The sequence below is a fragment of the Lissotriton vulgaris genome, chromosome 3_2, assembly GCF_964263255.1.
Source record: "Lissotriton vulgaris chromosome 3_2, aLisVul1.2, whole genome shotgun sequence".
NCBI classification, from domain to species: Eukaryota; Metazoa; Chordata; class Amphibia; order Caudata; family Salamandridae; genus Lissotriton; species Lissotriton vulgaris.
The window spans coordinates 63,973,925-63,993,828 of record NC_141690.1 but is presented as its reverse complement, the minus strand read 5'-3'; the positions used below and the strand labels follow the sequence as shown (position 1 = coordinate 63,993,828).

Genomic DNA, 19,904 nt, shown 5'->3' with positions numbered 1-19,904 from the left:
GTGTACATCGCCAACAGTGGCTTGCCAAGTTTGTCGGACATGAGCTTATACCATTCTATGAGAATCCAGTTCGGGCCAAGAGCTTTCCCGGATTGCATTGCATGGATCGCTCTCTGAAGAAAAGTGATGGTTTTTGATTATAATGCACGGGTAGTTTGATGTGAGGAAATGTCATTGAGATGTTTGTTGACACTTCCACTCTAATAAAAATGTCATTGAGATGTTTGTTGGCACTTCCACTCTAGATTATTAAAATGTCATCTTCAAACCACCTTAGATGTCTAATGTATTGGGTTTATTGAATCAAATTCTCTGACCAGGCGTGTTCCCTCTCATACCACCTAATGTTGTTGACGTAAGAGGAAGCAAGTTGAGTATACATAGCTGCACCTAATTCTTGGGTATATGCTTCACCTTTAAATGTAGAGATGATCTTTTCAAAACCGTCCTGTCATCTTAATGATCATGGTTGTATCCTGAGTCAATGGGTAGCTGACTGATCAGATGTTCATAAAAGTAACTTTTACAAGCCTGCCAGTATTATGTTTAATACTTGTGTGTACCTTTTTTTACATCACATTATGATTTCATATTGTTTGCTTAAGAACATCTAGAGTGCCCTTGATGAATACACCACCTTACTAAGCAGTCTTTTTCCCAGCATGCAATTACAACTCGGTCATTACAACGACCGCGTTGTAGCAACATATTACTCTGCAAGTCGTAACAACAACTTGTTCTGGGAGGGCGCTGGATGTTGGAATAGTATAATTTACTATTCCAACTTCAGTATGTGCAACAGTAGGAAAGGTGTTGGATTTTAAATCCACCACCTTCTCACCGCTCCGCAAGTCGGAACAATGACTTGCGGAGCGGTGAGAAGGTGGTGGATTTAAAATCCAACACCTTTCCTACTGTTTCACATACTGGAGTATGAATAGTGTGCGTTGTTACAACTCGGTCGTTGTAACGACTGCATTGTAATTGCCTGCGGAAAAGGATTTGTGGTAAACGATGTTTACCACCCTTGATATATCACACCGATGTTTAGAACCACAGGGGTTTAAAAGCTCTATGAATTTGGAAATGCATTCAGTCATAGATCCAAACTCGGGATGGATATTTACACTGTCCTAAAACCTCAGTTGACCAAATATTTTATATTTTTTGATGTGGGAAGGGTTCTACGTTTAATGGTTCACTGTTTTAAGCTAACATTTCTTTATCCGTTTTTAAACATTATAAACTGATATGTACGTTTTGAACGCAACATTTCACGGAATTGATTTTCAGGGGCGGTGCAGGCAGAGGTAATAGATTCTAATTAATTATATTTCAATATTGACTATGGAAGCTCTTGAGTTGAATATTAAATTAATGCACTGCATCAGTCGCCTGTTACCCCCTCTTATCTATTAGCTGTGCAAGAACTCTGTATATAAAAGAAATCCCCGTTATAATTTTGAACCTGTTATTATACAATTGGAAAATTAGAGATGATCTACCATGTGGAGCATGTCCCCAGAATTTTCAGTTTCTCCAGTCTGAACCTAACAATCCAGGAACCATTTGTAATGCTTTGGGAAATGTAAGATATTGTTCAAAATAAATCTTTTTTTTTATCTCAATTTAATATAAAAACTTGGTTCTCATATTTATATATGCTCCTGCACCTTCACGTTTATTTTCTTACATTTTCTTCCGGTTCTACAGGTGGTAGTGTTTTATTTGTATCTTTCAGCTCAGGAAACCTAAATAGATAGAAAACTGAGTGACTCTACACCTTGATACCCCACAATCATCTCCTAATCTGTATTCTTACTGTTTGTGTCATCTGGTGGCTCATCTCTATTTATTGGCATATGTTTGCTTTTGTAATTTGGAACTGGAACTCTATCTTTTCATTCCTGAACCAGAGAAGTCTAAGTGGCAAAGGTAAAATGGTGGGATAAATGAAATTGCACAGATTGCCAATAACATTGGTCATTACTTCTTATCCTTCCCAGCCTAGCTGATAACCATCGAACCACTCTACTGTTCGTCTAATCTGTTTTTCTTCCTCAAAATTTCCAGTCTAGCGCTCAACAGTATAGTACAATCCCTACAATGATATGACCCAGCAGAGCAGTTTGGGAGTATCCATTTCCCTGGCTGTGAGCTTGTATCCTGGTTGGTGAATGTGATGACAAAAAAGTATGGACAGAGCCTGTTCAAGGCCCACATGATCACAGAGTATTGCTTCTTAGTTGCTGCCCAGTTATGCTCTCTAAATAGAACTCACTGGCTAATAAGAGTCCCTAGGCGATTTCAAGTATCAATAAGTTTGGAATGAACTGCGACAATACCATAACTGGAGGCCTCAGTCTGAGCTATGAAGGGCTGACAGAATTCTGCCTCTGTATCCTTTTCTACAAAACCTTCTGCTTTTCAGAACCCTACTAACAGTCCACAGTCTAATTAATGTTTTAGCTGCCTAGCTGTGAGTGAAGCTACAGTGGAATCCTAGTTCTCCAGAAAGTCCCCACAGTAACCAGTAATTTGGAAGGAGACCACATTTGAGTGGATGAAGTTCATTCTGTAAATAGCTGATGTTACTATTATCCAATTTAATGGTACTGAAATTAATGAACTCGAAAAGATGGAAGGTCAAGTTTGCCTTGCCTAAGGTTCCTTATTTTCAGATCCCTGCAGGCATCCACAAGTGGAGTTAACTCATTGAGCCATATTGTCCACAGTAGTTCTCTCAAAATGTGTATACACTTCTATCTGGGGGTAGTAGAGACTCATTTATCCCCCGATTGGATCAGGCTAGCGCTCATGCCACCTAAGAGTTGGAGCTCTGCCTACAAAGCAGGATTGGGGGAGTGAAAGGAAAACCAAATGTGGTGAATGGAGGGAGTGTGCTCTTCAGCCAGAGTCACCACTCAGCCTACCTGCCTACCTGCACTTGTAAAAGTACATTTTTAGGCGATTGGGGGTGCCAGCTGGCGGCTTCACAGCAGAAAAGGCTAACAACTGACCATAGACCATCTCTGTTAAGCCAATGCTGTGAGGGGCATTCAGTGTCGAGTAAACAACAGACACAAGAGATAAAGTACAAAAAACAAGCATTGGCATATCCAATAGGTCTCGCCTTTGGGACATTATAAGTGTTTAGACATGCAACAGTTGATATTGTTGCACCAAGGATATTGTACTGCATAACTAAATACTTATAAGCTTCCAAAGGCGAGACCTATTGGCTATGCCAATGCTCGTTCTATTTGCAGGGGTTTCATCCTAGGATATGCCCTGAAGTTGTTAGTGCCCCAAGGCGCCGCACCATCACTTATTTGGTTCGCCTTCAGAGAAAGTAGTTAAAAAATTAAAAATAAAACAGATAAAGATGAAGAATCATTCAGATAAACAAAGACAAAACAAGCCAGATTGGGGATAAATTGTGTTGTCCTCTTAGTTTCCAACTGTTCAGTATGGTAGGTCCAAATTTAGTCTATGATATTTTGGTAGCTTTCTCATGGTTTAGAAGATTAATTTGTCACTGTTAGGCTGATATTCCTAAAGCCTTGGAAATGTGCCCTACATTACAAGTGTCTCAACTGACATCTTTCATTTATGGCAGTTGTTCTTGAGCCCCATTCCCGCCTCGCTTTATTGATGGTCAATCAGAATTTGAAGTCTCTGAGGTGTGCCCGTCGGGGATTGCACCGCCTCCCCGACGAGGAGCAACCGCCGATGATGAAGCATGACACTCCTCGGGGTGTGTGAGGCAAATATATCCAACATAATGGATTCCCCAGGGTATTAATAATATCCCCTTTCTTTCCCCTCTACTTGGTCACGCCAGCAAGAACTTTCCTATCTCTGACTTCTTTAGGAACAGTACAGCAACCCCCTTTTTTGGTTTGACTCCCTAGTACTTTGTACAGACACTAAGCTGTTACTGGACCTTCCACTATTTTGAGTGGTAAATAGTGTCCTTCTGCCTCCCTCCCTCTTTGGAACCTGATATTGTTCATTCTCATTATTTTCGAGGCAACCTACAATACCTTGTCAGGTGGAAAGGGTATCCTGTCACTGATCAGTTCTGGGAACCTTCTGAGGCTATCCATTTAACTTTTCTAATCCGTACACTTTTTTGGCAGCATCCCCCAAAACCTGTGGCTTCAAGGGGTGGAAGGTATACTGTTGAAAGCTCCACTTCAGGGACACAGCTTTCTCCCAGCAGCACAGCATGCAGTTTATTCACCTTCCTATCTGCAGTGGTTTACACACCGACAGTGTGGGTCAAAGAGCCCAGGTCAGGGAATCTTTGGGGGAGGGCTAGGATGAGGGGCGCTGTGTGCTCCATAACCTGTCGTCTGCTACCCTCTTGGCTTCCTAGGCTGCGGGGGCCAACTACGATAACTATAGATGTCCCAGTCCAAGATGGTGACTCTGATATGCAGTTCAAGCTAGGTTAACCTAAACTTAGATGGTAGAGATTTCCATCTGAAACAGCTCCTTTCCTTCCAGGATATAATTCAGTATATAACTTAAGAATATTTCTGACAGCCTCTGCATGCTGCTAGTTTGTATAGAACTCCCTTATTAACTAGTAACCCCTTGTTCTTTCATTTTTCATAGGTTTAGTCCTCTGTTGTGAGTCCAGCCATTCTGGAACTCTTTTTTGGAGGTTTCGGTACCATTTGCTTTTCCTCCACCCAAATCTATCTCTTTTACAGGGCTTCTGCTGACTTGGGGATAATTCTCAATAGGTAAGGTAGCTTCGGAAAGAGATCACCCTTTTTTCAGATTCCAGAGTTCCCATATAAAGACACAACAGTTGCAGCCAGCTATCGAAAGGATGCTCTCACTAGCCCAGTTTCAAAACACTTGAAAACTCTCTGTATGATATACTATATGCCAGAAAAATATTCCACTTGGAAAATTTGCTGAAATTTTAATTCTCCAAGAGGCATTCTCGGATATGCAGATAGTATACATTACTTTGTTAGCTCCCCTTATTTGCTTGAATATTGGACAGACATTGTAAGACTTTTCTGTGATAGACTCAATACTGATATTGTGCTTTCAGTCTAAAATACTATGTTTAATACCACAATGAGTATGCCCAACACAAGTTTCCAGCTTGTTCGCTTTGCCATTGTCATTGCATGGTTATGTGTAGCTCGAAAATGGGTTAAATCTGCCCACCATCAATAAGTAGTTGATAAGCACCGATGTGCCATTTTTATGAGATAGATTCTGCCATCCTGAAAAGTTGTCACAATTGCTTCTGTACTGAATAATTTGTTTATACCCTTTCTTATTGTTTTTCAGTGCTTAGAAGGTGATCCAAAGTAACTAACAATATGCGAATTGATAAGATGTTAATAATTGTTATAATTTTCTCATTGTATGTCTCTTTAGTTTCTTGCTTTACTAGTTATTTAACATCACATTTCGTTGCTAGAGTACCCAATAGCAATGATAATAATAAAAAAGCTATTATGAAGACGCTGTTTCTTATCAACAGACATCTCAGAATCACTACTGCCATATCTGAAGGTAATTCACACTGCTGCCATTTATAAACTAAATCTGGATTTAGATTTTCGATGTGTACTCACTCTAAGTGGTATAGAACAAAGGAAGGTAGTGGTGGATACAAGGGTCGCACCTCAAAGTTGATGTATATAAGGGCGTATAGAATGAATATAGATAATAACCTTCGATTAAAAAAGTAGGATTGGTGCCACTCCAGGTAAAACACAACATTATAGAAGTGTGAAAAACACAAGAAACAGCAGTAACCTGTGAAATGCTTACAAAGAAACCCTGACACTCACAGTAATTCAAATTAAATTAATGACAGTAATCTGTTGGTCTAACTCAAATAAAAAAGAAACAGGGAAATTCCTTGAGACACAGGAAACACAGAAAGTGCATTTATCTAAACAATCACCAATTTATTTTATTACCTATAAGTCTTGGTACAAAAGGTTTACAAGGACTTCTGTGTAGACAGTATCCCTATTAACATAGATGTTGGTCAAAATGGCACCTGGGGCACTATGATAATTCCGTCATTTTCTGGCCGAACTTCTTTTGCTTGAAATCGTCTCCTCACGTCTCTGCAGTCGCATAGTGCCCCAGATGCGGTTTGGGCCACAACCCTTTCCATTACCTGCGGTAACAGAGACCGAAGATGACTGAGATATTGTTTTAAAACTTTGTATGCTGAATTTACGGAATCATTTTGAATTACGTCCTTTGAGCATTGAGGAAGTTACAGTGGTGACAAAACACGCATTGGTTGGTTCTCATGTTCTGTACAACAAGGACTGGACTACTTTTCACATCTTTAAAGAGATTTTATGATTGTGTTGGCAAAACTGACATGTTCTAGTCCTTGTAAACCTTTTGTGCAGTACTAACAATAACTTGATAGTTTCTCCTAATAATGACAACAAATTATAGCATTGATTTATATTAACATGACCATTTGAAAAAACTAGCATTTTATTTTAATCGCTTTGGTAAATTGCTGTTAATACCATCAGTAAGACTCAAAACCATTCTACTAGCAAAGTAGGCAGACAAACTAACTTGATAAATGTTCTCACTTTACCTGAGCAGCTGCTTTCCGCATGAGTTTAAGAGCCAGTCTTGGGTTCTTTGGTACTCCGTGACCCTACACAAATAAGAAATAGAGGCTGATGTGATATGATTAACCAAATAAAAATGCATCATGGATTTACAAGCATACAATGATTAGGTTACACATACACATGCAGTGGATTTATAGATAGTGAAACACAAAAGAATTTGAATCAGCAATATTTTCTTACCATCTACAATTTACTGGGAAGACATGTAACAACTCTGAGCACTGTAACTGGTTACTTACACTGTAATCTAGGCCTAAATGTATTGTGTGCAAAATGGTGTTATATGCTTAGTAATTAGTTGAAGCTGTGAAACTAAGATCACATATTGAACCACTCCCATAATTTGTGCGCGTCTCTTGACAGACTCCAATGGGATTCCCTCGCCTGTGAATCCACTGAGAATGCCCTTAATGCCCATGAGCTCATTGAACAATTTTAGAAGTTGGAATATTTACATCCTTCTCTCTCGTAACTTTCCTGCACTTGAGGTCTTGCTTAGCCAAGGGTTAACCATGTGATAGTCACCTTAGTTTCTCATATTCAATACTGATCAAATTAACGATCCCCTAGAAGGGGATTTATCCTTTTACCTGGCCATTGTGCTCTTGAATGTTTCATTGTATTTATTTTTAAATAGAAAGTGGAGGCCTGTTTCTTCTTGATTAGCCTTTACCAGACTTTCTTTCGACCTCAGGCCATTACAATCAAAGGGATGACCTTCGTAATCAACCCCATTCAGCCAAGTGTAACAAATGTCTGCTTTAATGGTTAAACCATGTGCTTCAAGAATGTCCAAAACAGTTTTCAAGCTCTTATTGTGTACCTCCAAATTCCTCCCACCGAACAGTGTGCCATTTTGGAAATATATCACAATCTCCAACAACTGGTGCATAGCCCTTAGGAACATAGCCAAAGCTGAGGTAAGCCCAATAGGGCATACAGCACAATATATATGCCCCTTCTGGTGTCCCTAGTGAGGTAAAATGTTTAGAACCTCATCAAGGGCTATATGATCATAGGTTGAAGTCAAATCCTGAGACTGAAACACTTCAGCCCCTTCTATTGTGACCAGCATTTAATTTATATTGTGAAGAGGATGGCGATCAATCCATAACCTTTAATTCAAATCTACACACATCCTTAATCCTCCACCAGCCTTCTGAGCTATAACTATTGGTGCCAACCACTCAGACACCTCAGTAGGTTCCAAAATTCCCGGATCACACAATGTGATTAGCTCCTTTCTTAATTCTCTCACTGACAATGGCACTGATCACGCTTTGTGCAGAGTCACTTTACCACTTTAACTCAACCTTATTTTGTGTGTAAATCCCTTCAATAAACCAAGTCTGTCACTAATTACCTCAGGATATCTTTACTTGCACAGCTATTGTTTGCCCTCCACCACATTTGTTTCCACACTTAATACTTGATTGGGATGATTGGGATCTAATGCAGTTCCTAATTCCCTTTGTTGATGTCACCCAAGCAAACATCCACCATCTTGACCACAAATTTTAGATTGAGTGTTGCGATCTTTAAAATGAATGTTGGCCTCAAGCATCCAATAACTTAAATTTTCTTCCTACCACTAGCAATCAACCGCACATCTAACAGCACTAAAACATTATCCTTGTACAGATGTGTTAATTCCTCTCCTACCAAAGTATATCTTGCCTCTGAATCTGTTATCATCCTCCCATGCTTACTATTCACTATCACTTCACACAACAGTGCAACCCAGTCCCCATTCACATTACACACTTGGACAGTATATGCTTCACTCTCATCAGATTTACTGTCTGTTCCTTTTATTTGTGCATTTAACCCAACTGCATTTACATGCTTCAACGCAGTAGTTTTAGATTTGTAAACCCCCTGCACATTGGTGCATAGTGTCCTATTTGTCTACATTTCCTACATGTTTGGCCCATCGCAAGACACATTTTGTCATTGGCTCTATGCCCTTTTATGCCACATCGAGTACAGGTGTTGATCCTTATGTTATCTTTGTTGACCTCGCCATCACTTTTAATCCTTTATTCAAACTGTCCATTCCAACTTGTTCTCCTTGTTTTTTTTATTAAATGCATAGTTGTTCCACCCTTAGTATTAGATTCCAGCAGCTTTATGTCCTCTGGCATCAACTCACATTTAATTTCCACTGCCTTCTCAAACGTGAGTTACTCTGGCATCCATAACTTTTCTTGAGTTTATCATAAGAACAAATTGATCTTGCAGGTTTTCTTAATGGAATGCCTTACAGTGGCAAGCTGCAGCTAAACTTATTAAAACTACAGCAAAATCATTCACAGATCTCCTTGCACCTGTCCTCGCATCAAAATCCTAGATTTCTCTACTACTTTGATTTCCATTGATTCTTATTTTATATCCAGTTTCCTTATGGTCCATTCATATTCATCTGTATTCACTTCCTCCTCAATAGGTGTTGGAAGTTGTTTAAATAACTCTCTACCCTTCACACCCATACAGTGTTTAAGAAGGGCTAACTTACTTTTACCCCTGAAAATGTCACCACCTATTGCTTCAACATGAGCTAGAAATCCTTCCATCCATTTTCCCCATTCTAAAACAAGATGACTGGGTAACTTTTTTTTTTTTTTAGTTCAAAGAAAAATTTATTAAGATAACTGAATAATGGCAACATAATATACAGAGAGAAAACAACAGGAATAGCATGAATATTAACTGAGAGCATTATAAAAAGTGTGATGAAATAAAATGAGGGGAGGGATAAAAAAGAAAGGGAGGATAGGGAAGAGAAAAAAGAAAGGGAGATAACAATGAGGCTAAAACTTTATAAAGTACAATCATACTGGGTAACTTAAAAAATGATTGTGGGTCTGATAGCCCATCCATTTTTTTAAATATATTTTTTCTTTGTAGTTTACTTATCAGTTATACTAGAAATCTGGTTATATAAATGCAAATACTTTTGATAATAGTGTGTGTGACAGTTCAGAGGATGGCTGATAACTTTACTTTTATATTTGTGTGTTCCACGCTGTTGACTGACCTTCACTAAAGGATTTTCCTCTAACTGTGAGCTTGTCACTGCGTCGATGCTTTATCTGCAACTGGGTCACCTCACTGGTTAAAAAAAGAAAAACTTTCTTTGTGCTTACTAAAAAATGACTATTTATTCCTCTCTCCTACGGGGATCAATTCCTGACTCTCTCAAAGCCCGCCAGGTGGTCCCTATTCTAAAAAAAACACTTTAGATCCTGCCTCTCCTGACAATTACAGACCTATCTCTAACATCCCTCTCCTAGCTAAAGTGCTGGAAAAATGTGTACAGCAACGGCTAAGCCGACACAACTCCAACTTCCACCTTCTAGATGACTTGCGATCTGGTTTCAGACCTGGGCACAGCCCGGAAACCACACTCCTCCACATTGTGGATGACGTCCTTCAAGCCCTTGACCAAGGCAAAACCTGTCTCTTGATCCTCCTCGACCTATCCTCTGCTTTTGACACTGTTAACCATGAAATTCTCCTGAATCGCCTCAAACTTAGGATGGGCCTGGATGGCACCGTTCTGGCTTGGTTCCGATCCTTCCTCCAGAACCGCTCGCAGAGAGTCCTGATACACAGCAACATATCCGCCTCCTCTCCGATCACAGTTGGAGTCCCCCAAGGATCAACCTTATCCCCTACCCTCTTCAATCTGTACCTTGAACCACCCTCAGAGGTGCTGCGCACTGCCAATATCTCCTACCACATATATGCTGACAACACACAGCTCTACATCAATATCTCTTCTCCAGAGGATATCCATTCCCTGAAGCTAACTGTGTACTGGCTCACATCCAACCACCGTAAACTCAATGCCAAAAAAACAGAGTTCCTCTTAATCTCTCCACCCAACGCCAATACAGACATTCAAGTTTGGACCAAGACTATCACAGTGCTAAACTGCTCTCCTACCATTGTGGACTCTGCTAAATCCCTGGTAATTACCTTAGACGGCAATCTGAACATGCGGGCCATATCAACGCGATGGCCAAAACCGGGTCACCTCACTGGTTATCAACATGTCCACACCCCAAAATCAGCTGACGGGAGCGGTCAAGAAGAGCTACATAAACTCTGCACAACAAGGCTCCCACCAGTGATTTTCTTCACATCACGAGCCTTCTGTTTCTGTTGCTATCGCCAACACCTCTCTTTGTGTCCAGTTCAATCGGCAGATGATGAGACGTGTCCCATTGCATGAGTTCTCCTCATCGACAGTAAAAAGTACCAAAATGGAAAGTTAGAAAATAAATTTGTTATTTTTTAATGTAGGGACCGGCGCCTTCAACCACCTCCTCTTGCCTTTGCTCGGATTTCTCCTCTCACGAGTGATGGTCCCCCAACATTTTACATTCCACTCGATTCTAGAAGCAAAAGAACAATATGAAGTGTCACTGGTTTCCTGATCTTACATGAACAAATGCAGTCTGGCCAGACCTTGGCGATTCTCACAGTCTTACTGTGCATGTTTTTCTGTATCTCGGGTACGATAAAATACTGATGTAAGGACAGTGATTGATTGCAACTTCGGCGACATAAGTGGTCTCTAACCTGAAAAATAATGCTGAGAACAGGCTTGGAGTTTACAAATTAGTTGCAAGCTTCATAAATCAACAAGTGAACAAAAGATCTTTTTATGTGTCCTTTTCTGTCCACAGTAAGAAACATTAGCTTCCTTGTTTTGGCTCAAGCCATCCCCAGCAAAATTGAAAAATTATTTTTAATTATCTGTCTCCTTAATCATATAAATACACTTATTGTGTGTATTGAATTATTTTATTAATGACCGGTATTATTTCCCCCACGCCTGCCTCTTAGTTTCTCTATTATGTTCAGAGTTGCTTTTTTAGTGAGAGGGAGATCATAATTGATGGTCCCGAAAGCACTGGTTCCCTCAGGGTTTAAGCTGGGCTACATATGACAGGCAATTAGGTAATCCAAGAATCATATACCATTATGGCAACCAAATTTTACCAAATGGAGATCAGTATATAACCGTCAACACAAAACAGTTTGTCAAGGAATCATTCATTCATAATATTCAAATAATTCACTGCCAGTACTGGTGTGGACTGTGTTGCTAGATTATTTTCAGCTCGGAAGTGACTGTGTTATGAAGATTTTCTCAGGGCACATCTTTGTGGCTAAATTGGGATTCACCTTGTTAGCGTTAAAAAAAGAAAAACTTTCTTTGTGCTTACTAAAAAAGGACTATTTATTCCTCTCTCCTACGGGGATCAATTCCTGACTCTCTCAAAGCCCGCCAGGTGGTCCCTATTCTAAAAAAAACACTTTAGATCCTGCCTCTCCTGACAATTACAGACCTATCTCTAACATCCCTCTCCTAGCTAAAGTGCTGGAAAAATGTGTACAGCAACGGCTAAGCCGACACAACTCCAACTTTCACCTTCTAGATGACTTGCAATCTGGTTTCAGACCTGGGCACAGCCCGGAAACCACACTCCTCCACATTGTGGATGACGTCCTTCAAGCCCTTGACCAAGGCAAAACCTGTCTCTTGATCCTCCTCGACCTATCCTCTGCTTTTGACACTGTTAACTATGAAATTCTCCTGAATCGCCTCAAACTTAGGATGGGCCTGAATGGCACCGTTCTGGCTTGGTTCCGATCCTTCCTCCAGAACCGCTCGCAGAGAGTCCTGATACACAGCAACATATCCGCCTCCTCTCCGATCACAGTTGGAGTCCCCCAAGGATCAACCTTATCCCCTACCCTCTTCAATCTGTACCTTGAACCACCCTCAGAGGTGCTGCGCACTGCCAATATCTCCTACCACATATATGCTGACAACACACAGCTCTACATCAATATCTCTTCTCCAGAGGATATCCATTCCCTGAAACTAACTGTGTACTGGCTCACATCCAACCACCGTAAACTCAATGCCAAAAAAACAGAGTTCCTCTTAATCTCTCCACCCAACGCCAATACAGACATTCAAGTTTGGACCAAGACTACCACAGTGCTAAACTGCTCTCCTACCATTGTGGACTCTGCTAAATCCCTGGTAATTACCTTAGACGGCAATCTGAACATGCGGGCCATATCAACGCGATGGCCAAAACCGCCAGATTTCACCTGAACTACCTACAAAACTTGAAAACTTTCCTCAACCCTCCTGACCTAAAATCGGCTATCCAGGCCTTAGTCATCTCTCGACTAGAATATGGTTGCTCCACTCTCGCAGGCCTACCCAAGATCTCTCTAGGACCCTTGAAAGCCTGCCTCAACGCTGCCGCCAGACTTCTAACTGGCTCCAAGAAGTTTGACCACATCTCACCCCACCTTAAAGCTCTGAACTGGCTTCCTCTTGAAGCCAGAATCCAGTTCAAACTGGCTTGCATCACCCACAAGGCTCTCTACTCCAAGTCCTGTTCTTTTCTCGCACAGAAACTTGTATTATCCGGAGGAATCAGAAACTCCTGGTCTGCCAAAACCCTTTTGCTCCAACCCGCACGCTTCAAGAAAAAAAGAACATACATTCGGGTTTTCTCTGGGGGCCGCCACAAGAATATGGAACTCACTCCCACCCGCCATTAGAAGAATACCGTCTCTACCCCACTTCAAAAAGGAGACCAAATCCTTCCTAATGGGCAAATTCCTCTCCTAAATCTCACGCTACAATCACCCCTTCAACCAGACTTTACCTATCATCACTGTCCTATTCCTTGGCTACCTTCCCATATGTTACCTACCCTGCACTTTAAACAATCCCTCAGGGTGATGAGACCCCTTTTCTAGTTTATTGCATCATTTTTGCTCCAACCCCTTGTTTTAGTTGAATATGATGACTGTTTGTTTTACCATATACTGTTTCTGTTTTTCCTTATAACTGGACTCCCCCCCCTTTGTTCTGTATCCCACCTGATACTACTGTAAAGCGCTCTGATACCCTCACGGGTCTGGTTCGCGCTCTATAAAACACTAAATAAATAAATAAATGAATAAAAGAGAAGGTCGAAAAAGGCAGGTGGTATCAGCGAGTAACACAACCTGGCTGATGCCTTAGGGCCCAAGGTAGTCAAGTGCTGATACCACGTGTTGTGTAATGCTAGTGTTTGGGTTGGTGTAATTATAAGTGACATGGGAGCGATCCCTACGCAAGCTGTGTCATAGTTTCTGAACAGACTCCATTTGGTTAGGTGGCTCTTTGGCAGAGAATGGGTGCTGCAGCACCCAAACTAGATGGAGGGTCCATAGAAGTGCAAAAGTACATAACATTGCAGGTCTCTGGTATGGATCCAGGGGAGATGTCTGTGGTCATCTGTTTATCGGGTGTTTTCGTTAAACAGTTCGGTCAAAAAAGTTCACTGTGCATGTCTTAAGTTTGATTCTCACACATTATATCCACATTGGGGGTGATGATGTGGAAGCAGAAAAGTGGTGCATTTGGTGGTTTGATTGTAGAACTGTTGGATAAGACCTTGGTTTGCTTGTCTACTCAGAAAACATTGCATGTACGCCCTGGTTAATGATCGTTTCTTCGAGGTTCCTTTATTTCTCTCAGTGGTGTGTTCTCCACACTTTATATATTTTCTGTTTTATGTGGGGCACCAGAAGGTGGGCCCAGTTGTGGCATCCTTTTGATGTTTAAAGGCTGAAAGGGGGCTTCTGGGAAATCAGGCGGATTCATCTATTTTTTGAGTCCTTGTACTTAACTGATGCTTGGATTGGTTTTTTAGGGAGAGTTCTTGTGATTATAGGGATGGATCTATTAGTTTTTATCTAGTTGCTAATTGCCCAAGACCATGTCTCTCCTGATGTGTGCCTGGGACGCCAACGGTGCAGGTAACCTTCAACCTACATGTGCGTCGGACTGTACGAGGAGGGGGTGTGTCACTGTTAAGTATTGGTGGTTGCAACGTGTCCCGAGATCACATATCTCTTGGCATGTGACATGCAACGTGCCCATCCCTTGTGGCACCAGATATCTTGCTTCCACCCTTTCTCTAGAGGCTTCTGTTTTTTAACTAACTTTCGACTACTTTTTGGGATTTAGCCACTTCCCTAGATCTTGCACAATCTGCTATTTCTCTTATCATAAGGCTGAGGGGTCAGAAAGTTGTTCCTCTGATTGCTGTCTTGTGGTCGCTGAGGTTGGGGATTTTTGCTTTCTCAGGTGGGTGTATGTGAGGACTGGAGCATTGGTCAATTGCTAGGCCTGACACAGGGATGAGCGCTTTCTGTGTTTTACTCTTGCTTGGAGCTGGGATGGACTTGGATGCCACCCCTCTCCCACGCACCCCACTCTCCCTCGGACCACGTCTCCTCAGTCGTTTTCGAATCTGCAGTTCCCGGCATATGGCTCAGGACTTCCAACTAGCAGGCGTGCTCCTGTCGCTTAATTTGGAGGGGTATGGCATGGTGACTAGACATGAGATTACAAAAACCCTGAAGAAAAGAGCAGAAAACATTGCAGAGATCATAAGAACATGGGGAACCTGGGGCCAAGTCCAGGAACTCAAGATGAACTTTGCCTAGGAGTGATGACTAAACCAGGACGGTCTTGCAAATCTGGGCTGTCTGGCTAACCTGACGAGCCTCTTGACAGACTGGGACCTATGCAGGCACCTCATAACTTAATGATTTTTCTGCATGTGCTGTGGAGGTTGTGGGACCCTCACTATTCCACGCATAGAGAAATCCTGGATCCCACCACTTGAGAACAAATATGTTTTAAACTGAAAGAGGGCTTCCATTTGGCCAGAGGCTTCTAGGTTTTGTGGGCACTGTTGGAACTACATGCCATACAGAAAACATGGTTCCCGGGTCGAATGTCTGAGAATGGGGACCTTTCGGCTTAGGAATTGGAACCCATCCCATTTGACTTTTGATGCAGGGACTTGGGTGTCTGCTTTTTATGTACTTGGTCTGAGAGCCGCCCACCCCCTCGTCAAACTACCCTCCCCCTGGACCGTGACCAGCCAACCCGCCCTGGGGGATCAGCAGCAGAGTGAGGACTTGGCTCCAGCAGGCTCCCTTAATGGCAGACTGCCTGAAGGATACCCAATCGGTCTTGAATCCCCAGATGCAAATAAAAGTTTGCATTCTCATTATTGTCTCATTGGTCCTTCTTTTGGCTTTTGTTACCGTTAATTCTCGGGATGTGGGCAAATGGGTTGTATTTTACTCTGGGGTTTGATTTTACTGTGCATTTGGATTCTGTGTTTGTGTGAAGGCATTCCCTCCCCAGATAGTTACATCTCTTTCCCAAAGCTATATCCCCATCTCCTGTTGGGATGAATTCCCTGTCTGTGGTTGCCGTTGTCATGTGCTTGTCGAACTACCTGATTCCTGTTGAGGTACAGCGGCTGATTGACCTCGCTGCAGCTGAATGTAAGGTGTATTCGGAGTTCCCAGGGGTTGTTTTTGTGGATTAGGATTTTTTTGCGGCTGACCCTGGCCCATCAATCTCTGTTGGTGGTATTCTTTTAACCAGCATTGGTCTGCAAGGTAATCCATCCGGTGGCAATAGTAGCATTTCCTACGGTCTGATTGCTGTCAACCTCCCTGGCCGCTGACACTATTACTAGGTTGAAACACTCTGGGATTTTGAGCTGGAGCCCCCTTTAAGATTGGTTGCATTTGCATGTTTGCAGCCAGTGCTGCCCCTTCAAGGGAGGTATTTTTAAACTTGTGTTGGACCAATTTAGCAGTGTCTCTCTGGGCTTGCTCCTGTTTTTCTCTATCCTTCTCTTGCTTCTTTTTGAGGTATTGCAATATATGGGCTTGTATCTCTCCTGCAAGAGCTTGGTGTCTAACCCAACCAAACTGTCCAATCTGCTTTGTGTCTCAGTGGACAGCCCCTTTTTGAGAATTTTGCGAAATAATGTGACCTGTAGGCCTGTGTCAGTCCACGGCTGTCCGGTCTCCTGTCCCCATCATATCTTCATCCTATCTAGAAAATCAGTTATTGTCTCCCCTGGCTTCATTGTCTCCGCCATTAGCCCTCCTACATCAGGGCAGTCAGTCAACATCTCCCTCAGGGCCGTCCAAATTCAGTGCCTTAAAGAACTGAATGCAGCTCGTCATGCTCAGTGTTTGTCAGTGTAATTGCTGGGATGTAAACTCAGGTGAACACTGTGGTGGTCTACTCGCCGATAAGACTACCTAGGAGAGTTTAGATATTGCCTATTGCTACTTGGCTCGCCAAAATGTTGCTTGAGCATGAAATTCCTTAAAAAACAAGAGACAAGAGGCGTTTGTCAAAACAGAAACAGTTCATTCAATTAAACAATGCATTGAATGTAATAAAATATTCCCAGCTATCCTTTTTTTGGTAAGGAATGTGTACCTCTGCCTTTGGAGCCATAAATTAAGGTATCGGATGAGAAATCCAGGTGAGCCTCGACCTTGCGTGGACACAATTGGGCCCAGAGGGTAATGTGTCCAGATGTCCGGCATGGGGAGCATGTGATCACTGCGTGTAATGAGTGCGCTGTGTCTTGATTGGCGAAGTTTTCCTAACTTCATGTGACATCTGACTTTATGGTGTTCTGAGAACACGCGTACCAATCCTACCATGTGTGCTTTTTTGGTTCCAATCTTCTAGTACCATTGTGGTGTTGCTGCAGCGATCTGTGGGATCAATCTGGGATTTACTATTTGTGTATTTGTCTGCTGGCTACATGCCATATTTCTGATTCAGGGTTGACATGGAGTTCACAACAGGCAAATTCTTCAATGAAGATGAGATTTAATTTTTATACATGAATGTATCATTATCCATGTTTTGATCGACTTTTTCAATATTAACCCTGGTCTCAGAGGTGAAGGACTAGCTTCAGGTAAGCAACAGAAAAAGGACGAGAAGGAGTTGATGTTAATAGATTATTGGTCCTCAGAATTGAGTGAGTAGCATCTACTAAACAAGATTGAAAATCAAATATTTTAAATATTATAAATGAACTTTACAAGATTTTTTTGCAACTACATTTATGTTGTAACACACTAAATATGGAATACAGCAATATATTATTCTTGAAGTCAAAAAGTAAACATGTTTTAACTTCCTTTATGTAAATGAGAGTAAATGATAGTCTAAAAATATAATAAATAACATTTCATTTTCTGTTTGAACACATTTTTACATTTTAAAAAAAGAGAACTCGTTTTGTGTCGTACCTTAAATAAGACAATGGCGTAGTCGTACATTGTTACTGGATCTTCATTTTCTAGGGCGCCTTTTTCGTACCACTCTACTGCTGCCTCAGTATTTTTGGCAATACCTTGCTGTCCCCAAAAGAGCATCTGAGCAAGTCGATGCTAGATTTGAAAAAATACAATGGACACATAAGAAATATTACTGTGAAAATCTGAAACAGCTTGACGTAAGATGGGATGGTGCAAATCAACTGAAGTTCTACTGAAAGTCATGTATATGCAATGCTCTAAGGTATAAGGGCAAAGAGGTAGGAGGTAGATTCTTTGTCATTCATGTATTAAACAAAATCTGGACACGACATCAGATTGTTCAGGAGTAGCAAACATGACTTTGAAGAAAATGCATTATCAAGTGATAATATAGTAAATATACTGTGTGCTTTTTAATGCTTAATTAATTTAACAAATATGTTTGGCTTACCTAAACAATGTATCTCTTAAATTAAAAAGGCTACAATAATGGCTTTAACACTACAATGGCTATTGGCAATAGTATGCAGTAGAGTGCAAGTGATTATTGCGCCCATAGAAGCACTGCAATGTGTCATGATTTTTGTGGGACTATTACAGTGAGATGGCTTAGTGCCTGCAGGATAGATGCAATGTACTGTATTAGTATCGCTTGGATACTCTGCATTGAAGAATGGTGGGTTGTATGCGTGGGATGCTGCAAATATTGTGCTGATGGCCACAGGATTAAATGCCTTGTGATGGATTAAAGCACTAAAAGTCGACTGATGTGTGTTCACTTAGTGCTTATATTAATCAGTGCATTCTGTATGGTTGGCATATTTTAGATGTTTGCCAGAGTAGGGAGTGTGTTTCCAACGACTCTGTACATTCTGGAGGTTATGAGCTAATATTCTTAGAATGCAGTGTGATCATTTAGCCTGTCTAAGGTGTGGTGTAGAGGTTAATATCCTATTTTTGCAATGCAGTATTGTGTGCAACATTTGTATGATTCATTTTGTAGATTTAGTGTCCTTGTGTTGAGTTTGTGGTTTGCTGTGAAGTACTATTCGTTATTGTGCTCGGATGTAGGGTTGTGGGCAAGTGTCACTGAAATGCAGTGCTGTTTGTAGCTTAAAATTCCAACAACAAAACACAGTGGAGTGTGTTAGTTAATTCTAGATGCAGACGGTGAAGTCCCATACACAGTATCATACAACTAAACGTTATAATGTATCTACCTATCTATCTTTGGTTTTTTTGTTCACTGAAGAAACCAAATCTTAAAGTAAAGCTATAGTTAGGTGAAATGTTCAATAACATTGTAATGTTTTAAACTATAAAAACCACAGAACTTCACCACTTATAGTTACAGTTATCTCAAGTAATTATAACTCGTGCCCTACGGTAACTATAAATTGTGCACCCGCCATGCACAGGTTTCTCATCAATAATTTCATTGCGTATGTTATAGTGAAATTATCAATAAAATCCTAGAAGGTGTCATGAGAGATGTAATATGTCTGGTAATTAGCCGTGCATAGCGAGGGTGCAAGTTATAGTTACCTTAAGGCATGAGTTATAGTTACTTGAGATAACTATAATTATAACTGGTGGGTTGCTAAGAGTTTTAGAATCTAAAACGTTACTTTGTTACCGAACATTTGGCCTAACTATAACTTTACTTTAACCTTTGTTTTTTTCAGTTAATTTCTAGGTTTTTTTTTACATGAAGTTATATTTTATTACCATAAGTAAAGCCAGCCCCCACCATGCACAGCCTTCGGCTGAAAAAAATCACTCAATATTCATTTGATTAAAATGATTTGCAATTTTTGGAGAAAGATAATAGATCTGCTGTGTATATCAGGTGATGGGTATTGAGGGACAGGGATTGACTGCCTGTGGGGGAGGGTCGGATGCAGGGTCTGGCCACCCTTGCAGACAGCAAACTACACACTGTGCAAGGCCTTTGGCTGTGCTGAATAAAGTGGTGTTTGTTTAAGTGTGTAGCTTAGTAAAAATAAGTATGATCATTTATTTGCATAAGTGAGTAGGATATCTGCATACGTGAATAGGATATGT

At 41.1% G+C, this 19,904-nt stretch overlaps 1 protein-coding gene across 1 annotated transcript in view; it reads right to left on the bottom strand.

Moving 5' to 3' along the window:
• The window catches only part of SEL1L3 (SEL1L family member 3), a 519,344-nt gene that overhangs the window by 249,546 nt on the left and 249,894 nt on the right, over positions 1-19,904 (bottom strand). Inside the window, exons 13-14 of the mRNA XM_086964007.1 lie at positions 17,832-17,972; positions 6,611-6,673 (exon numbers count right to left, since the gene is read on the bottom strand). Coding sequence (XP_086820133.1) covers positions 6,611-6,673; positions 17,832-17,972 — 204 coding nt within the window. The remainder of the gene's footprint in view (positions 1-6,610; positions 6,674-17,831; positions 17,973-19,904) is intronic.